We start from the raw sequence: 18,189 nt of genomic DNA, 5'->3' as shown, positions 1-18,189 counted from the left end.
CTCTGGAGATGAGAGCTCTGTTAAAGCAGGGGAATGATTATGATTTGATAACTGTGTGTGGTTGTAAAAAGCCTGTTACATGAAGCCATCTGTTCAAGAAACTGTTTATAGACAAGGCAGAAGCCATTTCCTTCATTGATTCGTGGGCTAGCTGACTTCTTTTCTGGGATGCTTTTACTCTCAAGTTATCTTTTAAACCCCAAAGCAACTCCCTTCTTCCTGTGTTAGTGGGCAGATTTTTAGGAGGGTTATTAATTTACTGTAAATTAATTTGAGTAGGATTCTCTTTTAAGAATTCAAGAGGGAAACATGATCAATATTTCTTTGAAATCTACCTCTCTAACAATTCAGTTCTCGTTTGAGTCATGCCTAGAAACATGCCCAAAATCGCTAACATGTTTTCCTTTCAGAGTGTGTGAGTAGTTGTGCTCCTTCTCTGAATGGTATTGAGCTCTTTTATTGAGTTGTTGCACAGTCAGTAAAAGAATCTTTTCATGAGTCTTCAGTAATGAGACGTCCCCCCTCCTTCTAATTGTATATTTTTTGTGTCAAACCAGATGGTGTATTGAATAAATGGTCTCTTTGCTCATCAGGTTATGGTGGAGAATTCTGATTTTACTCCCTCACAAGTGGGGTGTCTCTTTACGTTCCTCGCCCGGCAGCTCGCAAAGCCTGACAATACTTTGTTTGTTAACAGAACCCTTTTTGATCAGGTGAGTGTCTTTAACAATGAGAACTAGAGTTGTTTTTACTCTACTTAATGTTCGTAGAACACTTCACTGGATTACACTGTTTCTTTTTTTTTTTTTAAAGATTTTTTATTTTTTCCTTTTTCTCCCCAAAGCCCCCTGGTACATAGTTGTATATTCTTCGTTGTGGGTCCTTCTAGTTGTGGCATGTGGGACGCTGCCTCAGCGTGGTTTGATGAGCAGTGCCATGTCCACGCCCAGGATTCGAACCAACGAAACACTGGGCCGCCTGCAGTGGAGCGCGCAAACTTAACCACTCAGCCATGGGGCCAACCCCTACACTGTTTCTTAATAAAACAGCCTATAGGATAAGTTTCTTATCAGGGAGAAGCCTGTTTGGGTTTCAGTTTGAATCTAAATTGTATGTTGTTTACAGAATAATATATCTGGATACTATGACTTTGCCTGGTAACTTGGTGTCATGGGAGTGTGGTTTGTGGAGATTGGTTTATAGAAATTCTGTTCTCTTAATTATTGTGTTGCTCTAAATTGCCTAGAATTCTTTGCTGAAGAATTTTCCAATGTGAGAATCACCCGTCTCACTGGTAGGAGTACTATGATGTTGATCATCTGAAGGAAAGATTACTTTTAGAAAATCTAAATTTACTTACAAATAAATGACTTTGACTCTGAAGCTCTAAAGATATCTCCAAATCCCAGTTAATTATCTCCTACAAATCCACAGGTGGCAAAGAAAATACTTTTTTTCTGGAGAAAGTTGCTGATAATGAGTAGCATTTCTTGAGCACTTCACAGTGCCAGACTCGATTCCAAAGCTTTAATACGTAATATTAACTTAATGCTCCCAATGGGTCTGAAATTGGTATAGTTGTGACCCCCGTTTTGCAGATGAGGAAACTAAAGCCTGGAGAGGTTGTCACTCATCCAAGGTCATACTTAATAAGTGCTATTATTAGCAATAAATGTTATTATTGTTAATAAAGTTAGCATTCAAATTCAAGTGGCCTGACTTCACAAAGTCCGTGCTCTGCTTGGTCCACGGTATCAGGGATCTTAAAGTTAAGATATAGAGATGATGCTGCCTTCTAATCATGTTTCTAAACACAGTAAAGAAATGTGTGCAAGGTACATGTTAAATTGTTAGTGTGCCTGAGCCTGCTGTGCCATGTACTAGAGCCGTCAGCTGGGAAGATACTGTATACTGTGGTATTTGTTATGGCTGAGTGTGAATGAGTTGGTGATATAGAAAGGGTAGGTGTTGTTTTCATTATGCCAGTGTTATGGCATGCATGCTAGTATCCAATAAAAAAATACCTTTTCTTTGACTAGGTCCTTGAATTCCTCTGTAGTCCTGACGATGACTCACGACACTCTGAAAGACAGCAGGTATGAACCACTAGAACTCTTTTTGCTAAAGAATGGGAGAGAAGACAGAGTAAGCCCGAAAGAACCCTTCCATCCTAGACCTCATGAGACATAAGGTGAAAATGACTTGTGACAAACCCTAATGCTAAGCTAGAAAGTGACAACCAGAAAATAGTGTGGATGGTTGTTTGAAGTACATGTATAAGGCGCTTATGTCAGACTAAATTTCTAAGCAGACTGGACCTGTCTTTCATTCAACATGGCATTAAAGAGAACACTTCATCCTTCTCCATTATGTAGGAACAGTTGGCACCTATTGTATCCTGCTTCTCACCAGTGTCGTTAATCTGGTAACCACTCTTAGCTACAATGATCCTGAATCAGAAAGGCTGCAGAATCCTGAGTATTGAGACACTCAACTTTTGGGTGTGCTCTCTAGCACCACTGCAATAGGGCTGGCCATTTCTGAAGACCAGAATCCATCTGTCCCTCCGCAAGTCACTGTGCGATAGTAACTGTTCGATCACCTCCTCTTTCTACTTATGCCACTTTCTGTAGGGTCCATTTTAGGAGGAGGATTCTTTAAAAGCTTACCCACTGTAATTGTGAGCACTAAGAGAGTCAACCTATTTAAAATTGATAGCCAGACTCTGTCAGATAAGCTACAAAGATTAAGTGTTTTGAGAGCTTTGCTGATTTTTTATGGTAATAGTGCCCAGCTGGGAGGTTGAGACTCAAATAAGAACATGGGATAGCAAGAGTGACCCCTTTCTCTGCACAGCTGTGGCCCAGTGACCGCTGCAGACTATCTTAGGGAAGACAACAGCTGCTAAAATTGTGGTTCTCTCTTAAATTATATTGAATACAAATGGCTACATGGACTCTCGTTTTGCCCCTATTTCTCTACTGACAGGAAATGTGGATCCTGGTATGCATGGTATTGCTATATAAAATAACAACTTTTTATATAGATAACTAAATTAAAATCAAAACCAAACCTAAATGTAAAAGCTGAACCTTGAGAAGTAATCATAGGATAGTAATGTTCTATTACTGGAGTCCCCTTTAAGATTATGTAGGTTTTTTCCCTACTCATTTTAAAAATACAGAAAACTGAAGAAGTTGCCCAAGGTCACAACTAAGATTAGAACCCAATTCCTTCCCTTCTAATCCAGCACTCTTTCTCTTGTACTGTTCATTATGTATAATAGTTTGTTTATGCAATATTTTTGAGTATTTTCCAGTGTTGTGCTGATAAAAGTTTAACAATGGCTTCCCAAGTGTAGTTCTGATATCAATGTCGGTTGATATTTTCGTTTATGTAAATGAATAAGATGAAAGTGCAGCCACGAAAGAATGTCAGAACTTCGCTCATTCATCAATGAAGAGACTTCTTTGCTGAATCTGATAACAGTTTTAGAATACCTGCACTGGAACATAATTTCTTAATTTTTTTGTGCTATTCACAATGTGATGACTATGACATGTACACTTTTAAGTTTGATTGCCTTATTAATGTTATTTCCATCACTTTCCTAATCAGGGACTGGCACACTTTTTCTGTAAGGGGCCAAAGAGTAAATATTTTAGGCTTTATAGGTCACGTGTGGTCTTAGTCACATGTTCTTGTTTGTTTGTTTTACAACCCTTTAAAAATGTAACAAGCCCTGATTTATAGCATTTGACAATTTCCATGGTGTAAATACTCCCACTGTAGCTGATTTCAACTTGCCAACATGATGTCACTGAACACGGAGTTTGGAAGAGATAAACAATACCACAGTTTTTGTAATATTTCCACCCTGTAGATATAATCACAGAAACTAACCTCGAGAGCATACATAGTAAAATGTAGTAAAATAATTAGGAAGCAGTGAGTTTTTGGAGTATTACCTTTGTTTTTAATTTGTTTAATTTTGAATTTATATAATTTAATTTTTAGCGATGGCTCTATTTAACATCCAACTTAAAAAATTCCTGAAAATTTAAAAATCAGCTCCAGTGAGTTGTAAGACTGGCTCCAGCTAATGGCATTTCTATTATGTTATTCCACATTGAGGCTTCTGGCAGGAGGGGTTCACTCCGCAGTTATTCTATATGACAGTACATTATGGTACTCAAAAGCATTAAATTAGAGTTCTGAAATGTTAAGTTTGATAGGTTTTACTTCTTTTCTGCCTTTTGTTTTTTAACCTGAAAGTAATCAATTTCCTGTGTTAGAGAAATAGTTTGTTAAATGATTTCCTGGAGTTCTGAGAAGCGTCATGTCATTCTAGGTCTTAAACTTAAATACAGGAGAGAGCTTTCTCATATTGCTCTATTTACTATGTAATGATTCTATTGTATTTTGAGATTTATTTAAAAATATTGATGAATCAATCTCAAGATCCTAGTCACCTTTATTATTCAGCCTCTTGTTGTGATAAAAATTATATGAACCCCAATGTTTTTGTTTGTTTTTTATTGTGGTAATATGTATCCCATAAAATTTGTCATTTTAACCATTTTAAGTGTACAATTCAGTGGGGTTAAGTGTATTGCATTGCTATGCAACCATCACCACCATCCATCTCCAGAGCTCTATCTTCCCAAACTGAAACTCTGTCCCCATTAAACAATGACTCCACAGAATCCCCTCCCCCAACCCTTGGCTGCTGCCAGTCAACTTTCTGTCTCTATGGATTTGGCTGCTCTAGGTACCTCATGTAAGTGGAATCATACAGTATTTGTTCTTCTGTGACTGGCTTATTTCACTTAACATGATGTTTTTAAGGTTATCTGTGTTGTGGCATGTGTCAGAATTTTATTCCCTTTTAAGGATGAATAATATTCTATGTATATACTGTATTTTGTTTATGCATTCACCCATTGATGAACATTTATGTTGTTTTCACCTTTTGGCTCTTGCAAATAATGCTACTATGAAAAACACCAATGTTTAATTAGAAAAATTAACATGGATACTACCTGTGAACAACAGATTTTAAAGCACCATAAGACATAAAAGCCAGACAAAAATATACTTCTTGAAAGAATATATATGGACATTTTTAGCTCAGTGGAGGGTCGATCAGATATTCTAGTTAGGCTTTATTTCCAAACACTGTGGCATTACTTCCATGTTTGAAAGATAGATCCGTTTATCTTTTTATAAGACTTAAATACGATATGGTCAACATTTTAATGGCAGTCTAACCCCTTTTATATGTGAAAGCCAGGCCGAAACATCAGCAAGTAATAAGACAAAAGGAAAAAAGTTAGGGGTGGTGTGGCTGAATGGACTCTTAAAGAGCTAGTAAATAAAAGTAGATTCCAGTATTTTTACTCATTTATTTTAAATGTTCAGGTCCTTTTAGAATTGCTGCAAGCTGGAGGCATAGTCCAATTTGAAGAGAGTCGGCTCATCCGTATGGCAGAAAAAGCAGAGTTGTAAGTTGTTTTGAAGCCAAATTTTAGTTCCCATAAAACTATTAAATTGCCTTTCTCTAACTTGAAGCCCAGTTTATTGACACATTGCTGTTTTCTTAATTAAGAAAGGCTGTGCAAATAACAACAAAAAACCTAAGTATGAAAGTTTTTGCCTTTCAAGTCTAGAAATTAGTAAAATTTGCAGAAATTAACAGCAAGTAAATTTAAAGTGTTTGTACATTTGTTTTAGTATGAAAATGAAGTGGCAGTCTTATGATTTATTACTTTAGGTTTTTTTACTTAAAATTTCCATGGTATTTCATAGATTTTTGACAGTTATTTTTATATGTTATAAACAATGCAGAATTTAACATAGCAAATAAGATGTAGTATGTTAGTACTACTGTTTATCTAGTTTGTTAACTATTTCATTTGACATATTTAATTCTGAACAGAAAAACTTAATTGATATCTAATATATTAACTATTTTTTATGTGACACATGGTTGCTTTAACATTTATTTGGTACCCAGCTTTGAAATTTCTTATAAACATGGTATTCAGCAGCATCTTAAACCTAGATTTAGGGGAATGACAGATACTCATCTCCCTTAAGTAGTATAACTTCATTGAACAGTAGAAATCACATCCATTATAGTAATTTTAATTAATACTAACCTCTATACCTAAGCAACTTCTTGAAATGGTAAGCTAATAACCACCTGCCTGTTTGGTACACTGAAGTTTTCCCTTTTGTGTTGTAGCTATCAAATTTGTGAGTTTATGTATGAACGAGAACACCAATATGACAAAATTATTGATTGCTACTTACGTGACCCACTAAGAGAGGTGAGTTAAGAGACTATTTTAACCTTTTTTCTTACTCAGCACCCCCTTACCGAGTAGAAATAACTATCCAGTAGGTATAATTATCCAGTAGAAATATTTGGACATATGTTTGCTGATTCAAGGTTTTCTTCAACAGGTTTTATTTTGAGTGCCTCCTACTAGCCAAGTATACATTTATAAGTAAAACAGATAGAGTTCCTGCAGTTTTAGAAGTTATAGTTTAGTGACAGTCACTTGACAGTAAGAAAACCAAATATACACAGTAGTCTACCCGTTCACGGTTTTGCTGTCTGTGGTTTCAGTTGCTTATGATCAACTGTGGTCTGAAAATATTAGATGGAAAATTACAGAAATAAACAATTCATAAGTTTTAAATTGCATGCCTTTCTAAGTAGCGTGATGAAATCTCGTGGTGTCCTGCCCAGGCCGTGAGTCATCCCTTTGTCCAGCATGTCCACACTGGCTGTATGGCTACTCACCCATTCATCTACTGTTGTGCTATCACAGTGCTGGTGTTCCACTAACCCTTATTTTACTTAATAATGACTCCAAAGCGCAAGAGTAGATGCTGGCAATTTGAAGAGAAGCCGTAAAGTGCTTCCTTTAAATGAAAAGGTGAAAGTGCTCAACTTAATAAGGAATGAAAAAGTCATACTTTGAATTTGCTAAGATCTATGGTAACTTTTATTACATTATGTTGTTATAATTGTTCTATGTTATCATTAGTTATTGTTATTAATCTCTTACTATGCCTAATTTATAAATTAAACTTTATTATATATATGTATAGGAAAAAACACAGTATATGTAGGGTTCAATACTGTCTATGGTTTCAGGCATCCACTGGGAGTCTTGGAACATATCCCACATGGATAAGGGGGCACTACTGTAATTACAAATTGTGATGAGTGCTAGAGAAGAGAAACTGGGTGCAACTTTAGAGGATAATGGGGGAACTGACGTATACAGAGCAGCCAGGGAAGGAATCTCAGAGAAAGTGGCATATAAAGTGACTTTTGGAATGTGAGAAGTTAGTCAAGCAAAAAGCCAATGGAAAAGTGTTTCAGGATAGAGAACAGTGTATGCAAAGGCCCTGAAGTGGGTAAAAATTTTGACATGTTGAAGGAACTGAATAGAAAACTAAATATTGTTTGAGTGAATGAATTAATAAATTATGTTGTCTGTGCTCTTTAGGAAGAAGTCTTCAACTACATTCACAATATCTTATCCATTCCTGGACACAGTGCAGAGGAGAAGCAGTCTGTATGGCAGAAAGCAATGGATCATATTGAGGTGCTGATTCCACAGAACTTTTTAAATTTGCCCATTTGAATGGATATCTCCCAAATTAACTTTTTGCTAACTAAGCAATGACAGGTGTCATATTATTAAGCTGATTTATTTGAGGATTAACATCTTTTTCATATAATTTATTCCACTTCATATTTGTATTTGTAAGACCTATGTCATAATCAATTTATTATATCATGACTTATGAAAATAACCCATGTTCAATCAGCTAGTTGAGAAGCTGGAATATTAGTGGGTTTTTACAGTGTTCTAAGAATGATTCTAAGAGTACTACTGGTCTTTTTCCCTAACACATGCTAGGAGCCATTCTCCCTAATCTCCCAATGGAATTTTAGAAACCGTACTGCAGTGAGTTGTTCTCTGTGATGTATTTCCTTTTCTTAGGTAACAGGATGATGATTCTGATTTTGTTTATGCATGCTGTTTTACAAGAATGCAAGAATTTCCTTGGAAACAAAAAGTTCTTTTTTAAAAACCATGCTTATAGATGCCTAAATGGAGAGACCAGTACATGTGTGATGAACATGTGATCAGAATGCATTATGAAAAGGGGCCCCAAAGCACTCCTCACTTTAGTTTCCTTAGGTTCATAACATACAATGTACCTCAGAGACCAACAGAGCTGGCAGGTGTGCTGAAATCTATTCTGTCTTATGGGTCACTGATTATTGAAAAAAAAGAAAACAGTAACGAAAGATGCTGAGGTACTCTTACTTTTGGATCTACAAAGGTTCTCTCCTCCTTGTAGCAAAGATCAGGTGATGGGGTAGCCTCTGGTGATGGGTTTAGAGATGTAGTGAAAGATATGATTATTCAACGTGTTTTAAATTTTTATACATTTGAAAAATGGTAAGAAAGTATGAGCTCTGAAACTCGAAGAAAATACTGCATGTGATATGAATACTTTGTTCTGGTTCCTGCTGGTTGTAAAGTGTAGAAAGATCAGAAATGTGAACAGCATCTTATGTGAAACATCTGGTGTGAAAGGTGGTGCAGTCAGTGATCAGATGTGTGGTCTGAAGTAATTTCCAGACTTTCATCTATAGGATTGAGAACATATATATGTTATTTAACATTATCATACTCCTGCTAACAACAAAATGAATATATCCTGGTGAAAGAACCCAAGAAAACTTCTCCTATTTCGAGTTGTCTCTTTTTTCCTTTAATCATTTTGTATTCTTTTTCCTTTCATCATCCCCTTCAAGTCTCCATAGTTACATTATGGCCCATTCTTCATTTCTCTTCATCTGCATTATGCAGTGGTTTCAGCAAATGGACTCCAGACATCCAGAAATGAAGTTATGTCTTTCTACATAATGTGAAACGTGATGAATTAATCAATGAGCAAACAAATTGCTCGGCAGAAAACTCATACTGGAGAAGCAAGAGTATTTTTGCTGCACAACTGTTCTGTGTGCTGACTGCTTTTCCCATATCTGCATATTTTTTCACCTTGAACTTTTTAATATCTCTTAAGGCCACGATTACAAATATATAGACTTTTTGTTGAAGGCCTTCTGTGGCTTCAGTAATGTAAATAAAATCAGCATTAAATATGTAGGGAGAAAAATCCTCGTAGTAAAGTTTTCTGACAGTATACACAGTGTATAGATTAGTGGTTCTTAACGCTTTCAGAGTTACAGAACTCTTTTGAGAATCTAATGAAAAATTTGGACCTGTGCCTCGTAATATTGTGCATGTGCTCAGCTACATAATGTTGTTTACAATTTCAGGGATCCACAGCCCCCTAAAAGCCATTCTTAGATTGGGTTTGTGGATTCTAGGTAAAGAATTTCTAGCTTAGGTGGTTTTTCCAATGTAGGCAAAATGTGTTTTATTAGATTCTCTAAAATATTTTTTAGTTTGAAATAGAAAAGACATCCAAAAAAGTGCATAAAACAAATGTACAGTTTAATAAAAAGTTCCAAATCAGACATCCCAGGCCCAGATCAAGAAACAGAGTTATTTCCAGTACCCTAGACTCGTCCTGTGTCCTTCCATGATTACCATCCCCGGCCTCCTCTAATACTCACATTATCCTGGTTTTTCTGGCAGTTTCTTGCCTTTCTATATCCTGTTACTACTTGTGCCTGCATCCAGAAAAATAGATGTTTTTGTTTTGCCTGTTTCTGAGCTTTATGTAAATGAAGTTATACTGTGTATTTTTTTCTTCAATGTTTTGAGAAGTTTGTATATTTTGTTTTAGGTATCTGTGGTTCATTTTTATTGGATCGTGTTCCATTTTACAGGCTATCACAGTTTATCCATTCTATTGTTAATGGACATTTCAGTTGTTTCTAGGTTTTGACTATCAGAAACAGTCCATCCATGATCATTCTTTATATGCATCTCCAGCACAGCCACGTGCATTTTTCTAGGGCCATGGTTCTCAGTTTGATCCCCAGGCCCACTTGACAGCATCAGCTGAGAACTTGATAGAAATGTAGTTTCAGTCTTCACCCCAGACCTACTGAATCAGAAGCTCTGGAGGTGGGCCCCAGCAGTGTGGTCTAAAACCCCTCCAGGTGCTTTTGACGTGTGCTAAATTTGATAAGCTCTGCTCTAGGGTCTGTAATTGCCGGTTAATTGGGATAAATATCTTAAACTTTACCAGATGCCGGCATTGTGTGAGATTTTCCATTGACTCCATTTCTTTGCTAGCCTTTAAAATTATGTCAGTCTAGTGGATGTGTAATGATATTTCATTATGTTTTAAATTTACATATCCTTAATTATTAATGAGATTGGTGGCCTTTCCACGTTTATTGGCCGTTTAAATTTCCTTTCTGTGATGTGCCTGTTGAAGTCTTTTGCCCATTTTTCTGTTAGAATCTCTTTTGTACTTATTGATTTGTAGGAGTTCTTTATGTACCCTGGATCTTAGTCTTTCAGAGACATGTGTTGTGAATATCTTCTCCCACTCTGGCTTTTTTCTATGGTTGTTTTTAAGAAAAGTTGGTTTTTGTTGTTTTTTCTTTTGATGTCATCAAAATGATAATTTTTTCCCTTCTATCCTGAAGGAGAAGTTCTCCTATATTATTGTCTAAATGCTTTCTTGGTTTTTTTAATCTTTAAATCTTAGGTCCACCTGAAAGCAGTTTTTCTATATGGTACGAGGTGGGGGGGGCGTCCAATTAATTTTTTTAAATAGAGATGCCCAATTTTCCCAATTTTCCCAGCAACAGTTGCTTTAAAAGGTCGCCTTCCCCATCGCTCAGCAGAGCTGCTTTGTCATAAGTATGTCAAGGATCTGTATGTTTGGTCTGTTTTTCTGGGCCCTCTTCTGTTTCCTTGGTCCATTTGTCTCTGTATCAGTACCATGCTATTTTAAATATTGTTGCTTTTTAATAAGTCTTGATATCTTTAAGAGAATATTGGTGCTCTCGACCTTTTATACTTCCAAATACGTTTTAGAATCACTTTGTCAAGTTCCACCAAAAAAATTTTCTTAACCTTATGATTCTGACGGGGATTGCATTAAATCTCTCAATCTCTTTGAATTTAATTGACATCTTTGCAATACTGAGTCTTCCGATCTGTGACCATATGGTATAACCCTTTATTCAATATCTTTCTATAAAGTTTTATAATTTTCTCTGTAGAGATTTTCCATCCTTTGTTAGGTTTACTGTCACAACTTTATATTTTTTAGTATGAAAATGCTATTGCTAATGATATTTTAAAAAATTTTGCTAGCCTCATACAAGCTGAGGAAGTTTCCTTTTTTCTATCTCTGTAAGAGGTTAATTAATGTTGGAATTATTTCTTCCTTCACTGGTTCCTAGAACTTAGCAGTGAAGCTATTTGAGACTGGTGTTTTCCATATGGAAAGATTTTTGACTGTTCACTAAATATCTTTAATGGTTAAAAATTAATGCAGGTTATCTATTTCTTAGGTCAGTTTATTAATTATATTTTCTAAGAATTTATCCATCTTGTCTACATTTTCAAGTTCTTGACCTCTATTAATTCATAATAGTTTCCTATCTTTCTAATGTCTGCAGATGAGTGGTAATACCCCCTTTTTCATTTGTGATATTGATTAGTGGTGCCTTCTCTGTTTTGAGGTGTATAAAAGCAGTATAAACTACAGTTATTTGTGTCAGCAACTTATTAATCTACAAATACTAACACACAATTGTTAGATATATCATGAATATTGCAGTCGCAATAAGTTACCGAATTTTTTTTTGATAGTATACTATGTTGATCTATAGTGGGTCTTTGCCTTTCAGCCATATAACATGCAGTTGGAAAGCTAGGATAGCAGGTCACAGAAACCAAGTAAGAAGAGAGTTTCAGGAAGAAAAGGACAGCCAGTAGTGTCTGGGAAAGTTCAAGGAAAGGGCAGATTGGAAGTCTTAGACTTGATAGAAATAGGTCTTATTAACAGTGGTTAACAGTGGTCAACCTCTTAGTCTCATTTAAGACTTATGACCTTGGTTGATTTCTTAAGACAATTCTAGTGTCAAAATCCACCAAGCATCAGAAGTAAAATTTTAGAACTCTTAGCCAGAGAAATTGCAATATACTTTTTTTTTCATTTCTTCAAATTATTATTTTAAGCTCAAGGGTGAAATTCACTCATAGGGAGTTTGGGAAGCTTCTGTTCCTTCTCTTCATCCTGTAGATATCATGGCCTAGATCCAGAGTTTTAGTACTTTCATTTTCTAAGAATTCTGAATTACCTTTTATATCAAAACCTGATTTTTTAAATGGCATTTTTCTAATTTTGCTCATTTGCAATGTGCCTTTAAATTGAGGCCCTATATCAAGGTCTCCCGAAATGCAGTGTAGAAGCTCATGAAAATATTGAGGTAGGTGATCGTGCTCCACATCTGTGGAAATTCTGTTTAAATTTAACCGTAAGGATCATTTTATCTTTTTCTTTCACTCCAGGAACTGGTGTCCCTAAAGCCCTGTAAAGCTGCAGAGCTGGTTGCTACTCACTTTTCTGAACAGATTGAAGCAGTCATTAAAAAACTTCAGGTAAATATTGGAAAAACACACTGGGAAGAAACATCTAGAGGAGCGACAATTATTGAATAGCTACCAAAGAACCGTTGATTGTAGTAGTTTCTTCAACTGATAGTTGCCATTTAATAGCAGTTTCTACACATTTTGTGTGTGTGTGTGTGTATTTGGGGGTAGTTGTGTGATGATCTCTGAGTTTGGAAATGAAGGGAGTTCATCTTTTGTACATAACAAATATTAGCATCACAGAAACGTTTTTGGAGCTATAGCCTGTGCTTAGTCTAGAGGTCTTAGTCCACAGAGGATCCTTCCCCCCTCCCTTTTTCTTTTGCTGTAGGAACTACAACTGTATTCTCTTTGAGGTTCATGTTATTTATTCAGACTTTTGTCATCCTCAAATTGGGTTAATGCTGATTATTTAGAATTTTTCTTGGAAAATCTTAACTAGAATACAAGTATATTCATGCTGAATATTGAGATGCTCAGTTTGAAGTACTGTTTTATGGACCTACTGTTCCACTTGTCACTACCATGGCAGCATTAGTAGTGAGTTTTGCTTACCACCTATGGCCTCAAGTGATAGAGGTAGGGAATAGGACAATGACAGGGACATGAAGCACAAGCCAGGGTCCACAAACAGCAATAATAGTGGTGGAGAATAGGTATGCAAGATGGAGACCAGAGCAGTGAAAGGGAGGCAGCTGGCATGAGAAACAAAAATAAGGAATTCATTCATTTAAACGCTTATTATGGCTCCACTGTGTACCACAGTATGGTAGGCCCTCGGAGGCACAAATAAGAATACTATCTTTTCTTTAATTTTTCCTATGGAACACAGAAGCACTTATATAACCACAGAACAATGTTATAAGTGCTACACCAGACATATGTAAAACGTGCTGTCGGGGGCCAGCCCCATGGTATAGTGGTTAAGTTCAGTGCACCCTGCTTTGGCAATCTGGGTTCGTGGGTTTGAAACCCAAGTGTGGACCTATACCACTTGTCAGCCATACTGTGGCAGCAACCCACATACAAAATGGAGGAAAATGGGCACAGATCTTAGCTCAGGGTGAATCTTCCTCAAAAAAAAAAAAAAAAAAAAGCCAGTGCTGTAGGAAAAAAGAGAGTGATAGACTGTGTGAGGAAGTCAGACAAGAGTTCCCAGACACGCCCGAACTGGATCTTGAATGATTGGTATCAGTTTTCCAGGCAGAGAATTTGGAAGGACTTGCTACATAAAGGGTTCTAGGTATGTAAAGTCTTGAAGGCTTGAAGCAACATTCAGAGAATGATCCAGTCTATGTGAAGCATAATGTGCTGGGGACGATGGTGGAAGAATCATTAGAGTAAGCTATAAAAGGCATGTTGGAGCAGAGGAGTTAAAAGTATAGAGGCTGGATATTAGAGTTTGGGGCCTGATATCGAACGATCTTCTGTGTAATGCTAAGAAATTATACTCCAGTATACATCTTCTGTATACTGGAGAATTACTAAAGTTCTTAAAAGGAATGACATCATTGGATTCATTTTATAGAACATTAACTCTTTAGAGTGGAGAATGGTCTGGCAAAGAGAGCAAATGGAGGAGAGAGACCACTTAGACCAGTCAGAAGGAAAAAGGTCTAGGCAACAGATGGTGAGGACCTAAGGGCTAAGTCAGTGGAGAGGACCGGTCCAAGATATGTTTGAGAAGGAAAATGTATAGGGCTTGGAAATTAATTGAAAGTGATGCGAGGAGTTAAAAATGACTCCCAGATATCAGGCTTAGTTGTCCGGCAGGATGAGGTCCATTAAATCAAGATAAAGACTCATCCATTAATCAAATATTTATGTACCTGCTGTGGGACATAATAATAAAAACATTATTAAGTGCTGAGGATACAAAACCATAAATGTAGCCCCGTGCTCAAGGAAGAAGACAAATAAGCCAAAAGGCAGTTGCGAAATAGTTTGACTTGATGATGGTAGAGCACTGCCTGGGTACTGAGGAAGAACGTGGAGGGTCACCCAGTCCAGTGATGGGGACAGGAGGACATTTCTGCTAAAACTACTCTCAACCTACAAAGGTTCTCCCCCCTTTAAAAGTCAGCAGTTCCAGTGAATCTTCTTGCTTGTAGTGTTGTTACTGTCATTTACAATGTAAGATTATCCTTTGCAGCATTTTCTTTTTCCTATAGTCTCAAAAGATATTTAATGGCAGAGAGCCCAGGTAAATGAATATAAATGTCACTCATCAGACAAATATATAAAAGCTGAAGTGTCATGGATAAAACAAAAAGAGGCTACTTGACTGTGGACTGTAGAGTCTTACATATTTCTTTTAAAGAAATGAAGTATTTATTTCATTGCAGAGCTTTATTGATTGTGTGAGAATCTCACACAAATTTTATAAAGTACCTTTACTTTTGATGGCAAGAGAGATTCCTCTGATCAATTGTTTTCAGAATTCTTGACATGAAAAATAAGCCAGAATATTAAGTTATAACCAGAAGTGTAAAATAAAACAAAGTGATAAACCAGGGAAAAGATAGACAATCAAAGACTGATAAATATATATAAAATATCACAATTCTAAGTGATATTAATTCTTTTCAGTTTTGAGAGTCCCCTACTTTTTATAGGTGAAGTTTGATTGTGTCAAAAAATTTTAAAAAACTAAACTATAATAATTTTTGCTTAGCTTTCCCAAGAACTTAGAAACATTATTTATATTCATGTAGTATAAGGTTTGTCTCATTTGATTCTCACCTCTACCCTGTGCGGAAGGCAGAGAAGAAATTGCTGTTTTCTTTTTCACCTAAGTATAGTGAATCTCTAAGAGAGTCAGTGACTTACACAAAGTCAGATAGCTAATAAGAGGAAGAAACAGAAGCCAGATTTTATGGCATATTAATTGCTAACATGTTGCAGTTTGCCATCTCTTCTATAGTTGATTATACTGGGGAGTTAATGAGCATTTTTGGTGGTGGGGGTGATTTGGGCCTCAAACTCCCACCCTACCTAGGGCGAGATTAACTCTCCCACTGTTGGCCATTGTCACAAGGAAGACCAGGTGAGGCAGTGTGAACCCATCAGTGCAGCCAGAACTCTCCATCAGCAGCGCAGTTCAGAGCACCTGCCATTCTGAGGGTCCTTGTCTTGAGAACTGCTCAGTGATTTGTCTCAGTAGAAGGCTTTTTTTGGGGCAATAACAAAGTGTTTGTGTTTGTTCTGTGCTCAAAATTGAACGTGTGACAGTGATTAGAATTACTGAGAGGAAATGACCTCCAAATGATTCTTTAGAATTTCTTAAATCAGTCCAGAGGGCTTAATGGAAATAATCATATGCACGTGTGCAATTTAAAGGACTATTCTAGAGTCATTCATTACCATGGCATAATTTGAAGAATTTGTTTTAATATTTAATTGTATTTTCTATTGTTTTTCTGTTCAGAACCAAGTTTTGCTTTTCAAATTTTTGAGGAGTCTTCTAGACCCAAGGTATGTTAATAAACTTTATTTTTTCATAATACATAGATAGGAAATCATTTGAGGTTAAGAAACTGGCCCATGGTATCCACATAGTACAATCAGCTCTTGATTTTTAATATTAGTGGGAGTCACACTTACATAGATTATACCAAAATACTTGATGTAAAAATGGATTATGTCTTGAGGGAATACTTTTCTTTCCATTTGGACATGAGTGTATGTGGTGAGTTGTCATCAACGTAAATAACATAAGGAAGCCATGCCATGAGAATGTGTTTCAGGAAGAGTGTGATGGTCGTCTGGCTTCACTCCTTCCTATTCCTTATTCCATGCTGTTCATTGGTAGCTTCACTTTTCAAAGTAAACACCTCGTTCCCAGCCCTTCTCTAAATGTATTACCTTTTAAACTCTCATTTGAAGTGTTTAGTTTTAAATAACTTTTCCTGGCTGTGTGAGAAGGAAAGTTTAAATGTTTTTTTAAGTGCTGCTGTGGTACTCAGCAAATAAAAACTAACCCAAGGAGATGATGAAATTAGTAATGGATTTGTAAGCAAAGTAGCTCTGCGTGTGAAATTGTGATATTTTGCTGTAACTAAGTGGAGTACATTAGGAGTGGAGTGTAATAATATTTAACGTCCTCCAAGACAGTCACTCTTAACCAGAAGTGTGTGCATCTGAATCACCTAAGAAACTTTTAAAAATATGGATGCCTGGGCCCAAGCCCGCAGAATCATTGTGGGTGGGGATATTTTTGATGTACACTTAAGAGTGAAGCATCACTGGCTTAAGTGTAATATTCCAGGATGACATAGCTTTCATATCACATATAAAAACTTTTTAAGTTGCAGTATAATATATACTAGCCATTAAAAAGAGTAATTTACTTACTTTAGCAATTATAAAGTCCGTTTTGGTTATCCAGTATTCTCTGCTATTTTTAAATACCAAAATACCAGTAATTTTGTTATTATAATAATTTTTTGAAATCTCAGTCATTTAAATCTTGAACAGGCTATGCCACATTTAAAATTCAGAGTCATACAGATGTGTATGTGCAGATGTTTAGAAAAGCAGTCTGGTTACATACTCCTCTGCACCCCTATTGAAGACCTTTTCAAAGTATCCATGTTTTAATGCCCTGTTCTCAGAATATTACTGAGGCTAGACACCTTTTTTTATTTCCATTAATCTTTTGTATTTCCCTCAGAGCCAGTTTGGGCCCTAGTCTCTCCTAGAATTAACTGACGAAGATAACTTAGAATTGTAGTTGGGGGGTTGGAGGGAAAGAAGAGAGCTGGAAAAAGGATGGAGAGAGCTGAGGGAGAGGGGAGAGGACTGAGGAGGACTGAGCCAGGCGGAAGAGGAAGGGGGTGCCCAGTCCCAATTACCAGCCCTTTCTCTGGAGCCTGTACGCCCCTTTTTCCATGGCAGAATTCCTTCTGTTCCTCTCTCATGTCAGATCTCCAGTGTCAGATCAGTTTTCTTAAGACCTGACTCCTCTTTCCCCATCCTACCTAGGGAGACTCCAGCTGGATGAGCAGAGGAAATTCAGCTTTGAACTTGGCCATTACTCACATGTAATAAAATATAGAAGATGGATGGTGACCCAATCTTACTTTTTTTTTTTTTTGAGGAAGATTGGCCCTGAGCTAACATCTGCTGCCAATCCTCCTCTTTTTGCTGAGGAAGACTGGCCCTGATCTAACATCTGTGCCCATCTTCCTCTACTTTATATTCCGGACACCTGCCACAGCATGGTGTGCCAAGCAGTGCATAGATCTGCACCTGGGATCCAAACCAGTGAACCCTGGGCCACCGATGCAGAACGTGCAAACTTAACCACTGCACCACTGGGCCAGCTCCCCATTCTTACTTTTTTAAAATAAAAAATATCAGTATTAGGTAATATAAATATCACTACAGTCATTGATTCTGAATGACTGGTTTCCCATCCCATTTTAGCCTTTGTGAATGAGCATGCTTTTTGACTAAGCTAAAAAAAAAAGGATTAGGGTCTGGTCAGATCCTAGGAAAACTGAAGGAGGAAACTGAGGGAGTGTAGAAACAGATACTTAGAGACAAAAGAACACCCAGCATC

General features: G+C 36.7%; 1 protein-coding gene across 2 annotated transcripts in view; it reads left to right on the top strand.

Annotated features, from left to right (window-relative positions):
- Positions 1-18,189, top strand: part of VPS8 (VPS8 subunit of CORVET complex) — a 233,285-nt gene that overhangs the window by 124,234 nt on the left and 90,862 nt on the right. For both annotated transcript variants that reach the window (XM_046658305.1, XM_046658304.1), the window contains 7 exons: positions 594-713; positions 2,040-2,096; positions 5,422-5,504; positions 6,248-6,332; positions 7,527-7,625; positions 12,546-12,635; positions 16,054-16,100. In XM_046658305.1, coding sequence (XP_046514261.1) covers positions 594-713; positions 2,040-2,096; positions 5,422-5,504; positions 6,248-6,332; positions 7,527-7,625; positions 12,546-12,635; positions 16,054-16,100 — 581 coding nt within the window. The remainder of the gene's footprint in view (positions 1-593; positions 714-2,039; positions 2,097-5,421; positions 5,505-6,247; positions 6,333-7,526; positions 7,626-12,545; positions 12,636-16,053; positions 16,101-18,189) is intronic.

Source organism: Equus quagga, chromosome 4 (assembly GCF_021613505.1).
Source record: "Equus quagga isolate Etosha38 chromosome 4, UCLA_HA_Equagga_1.0, whole genome shotgun sequence".
Lineage (NCBI taxonomy): Eukaryota > Metazoa > Chordata > Mammalia > Perissodactyla > Equidae > Equus > Equus quagga.
The sequence above is the reverse complement of the archived record's forward strand: the minus strand, read 5'-3'. Positions and strand labels throughout refer to the sequence as shown.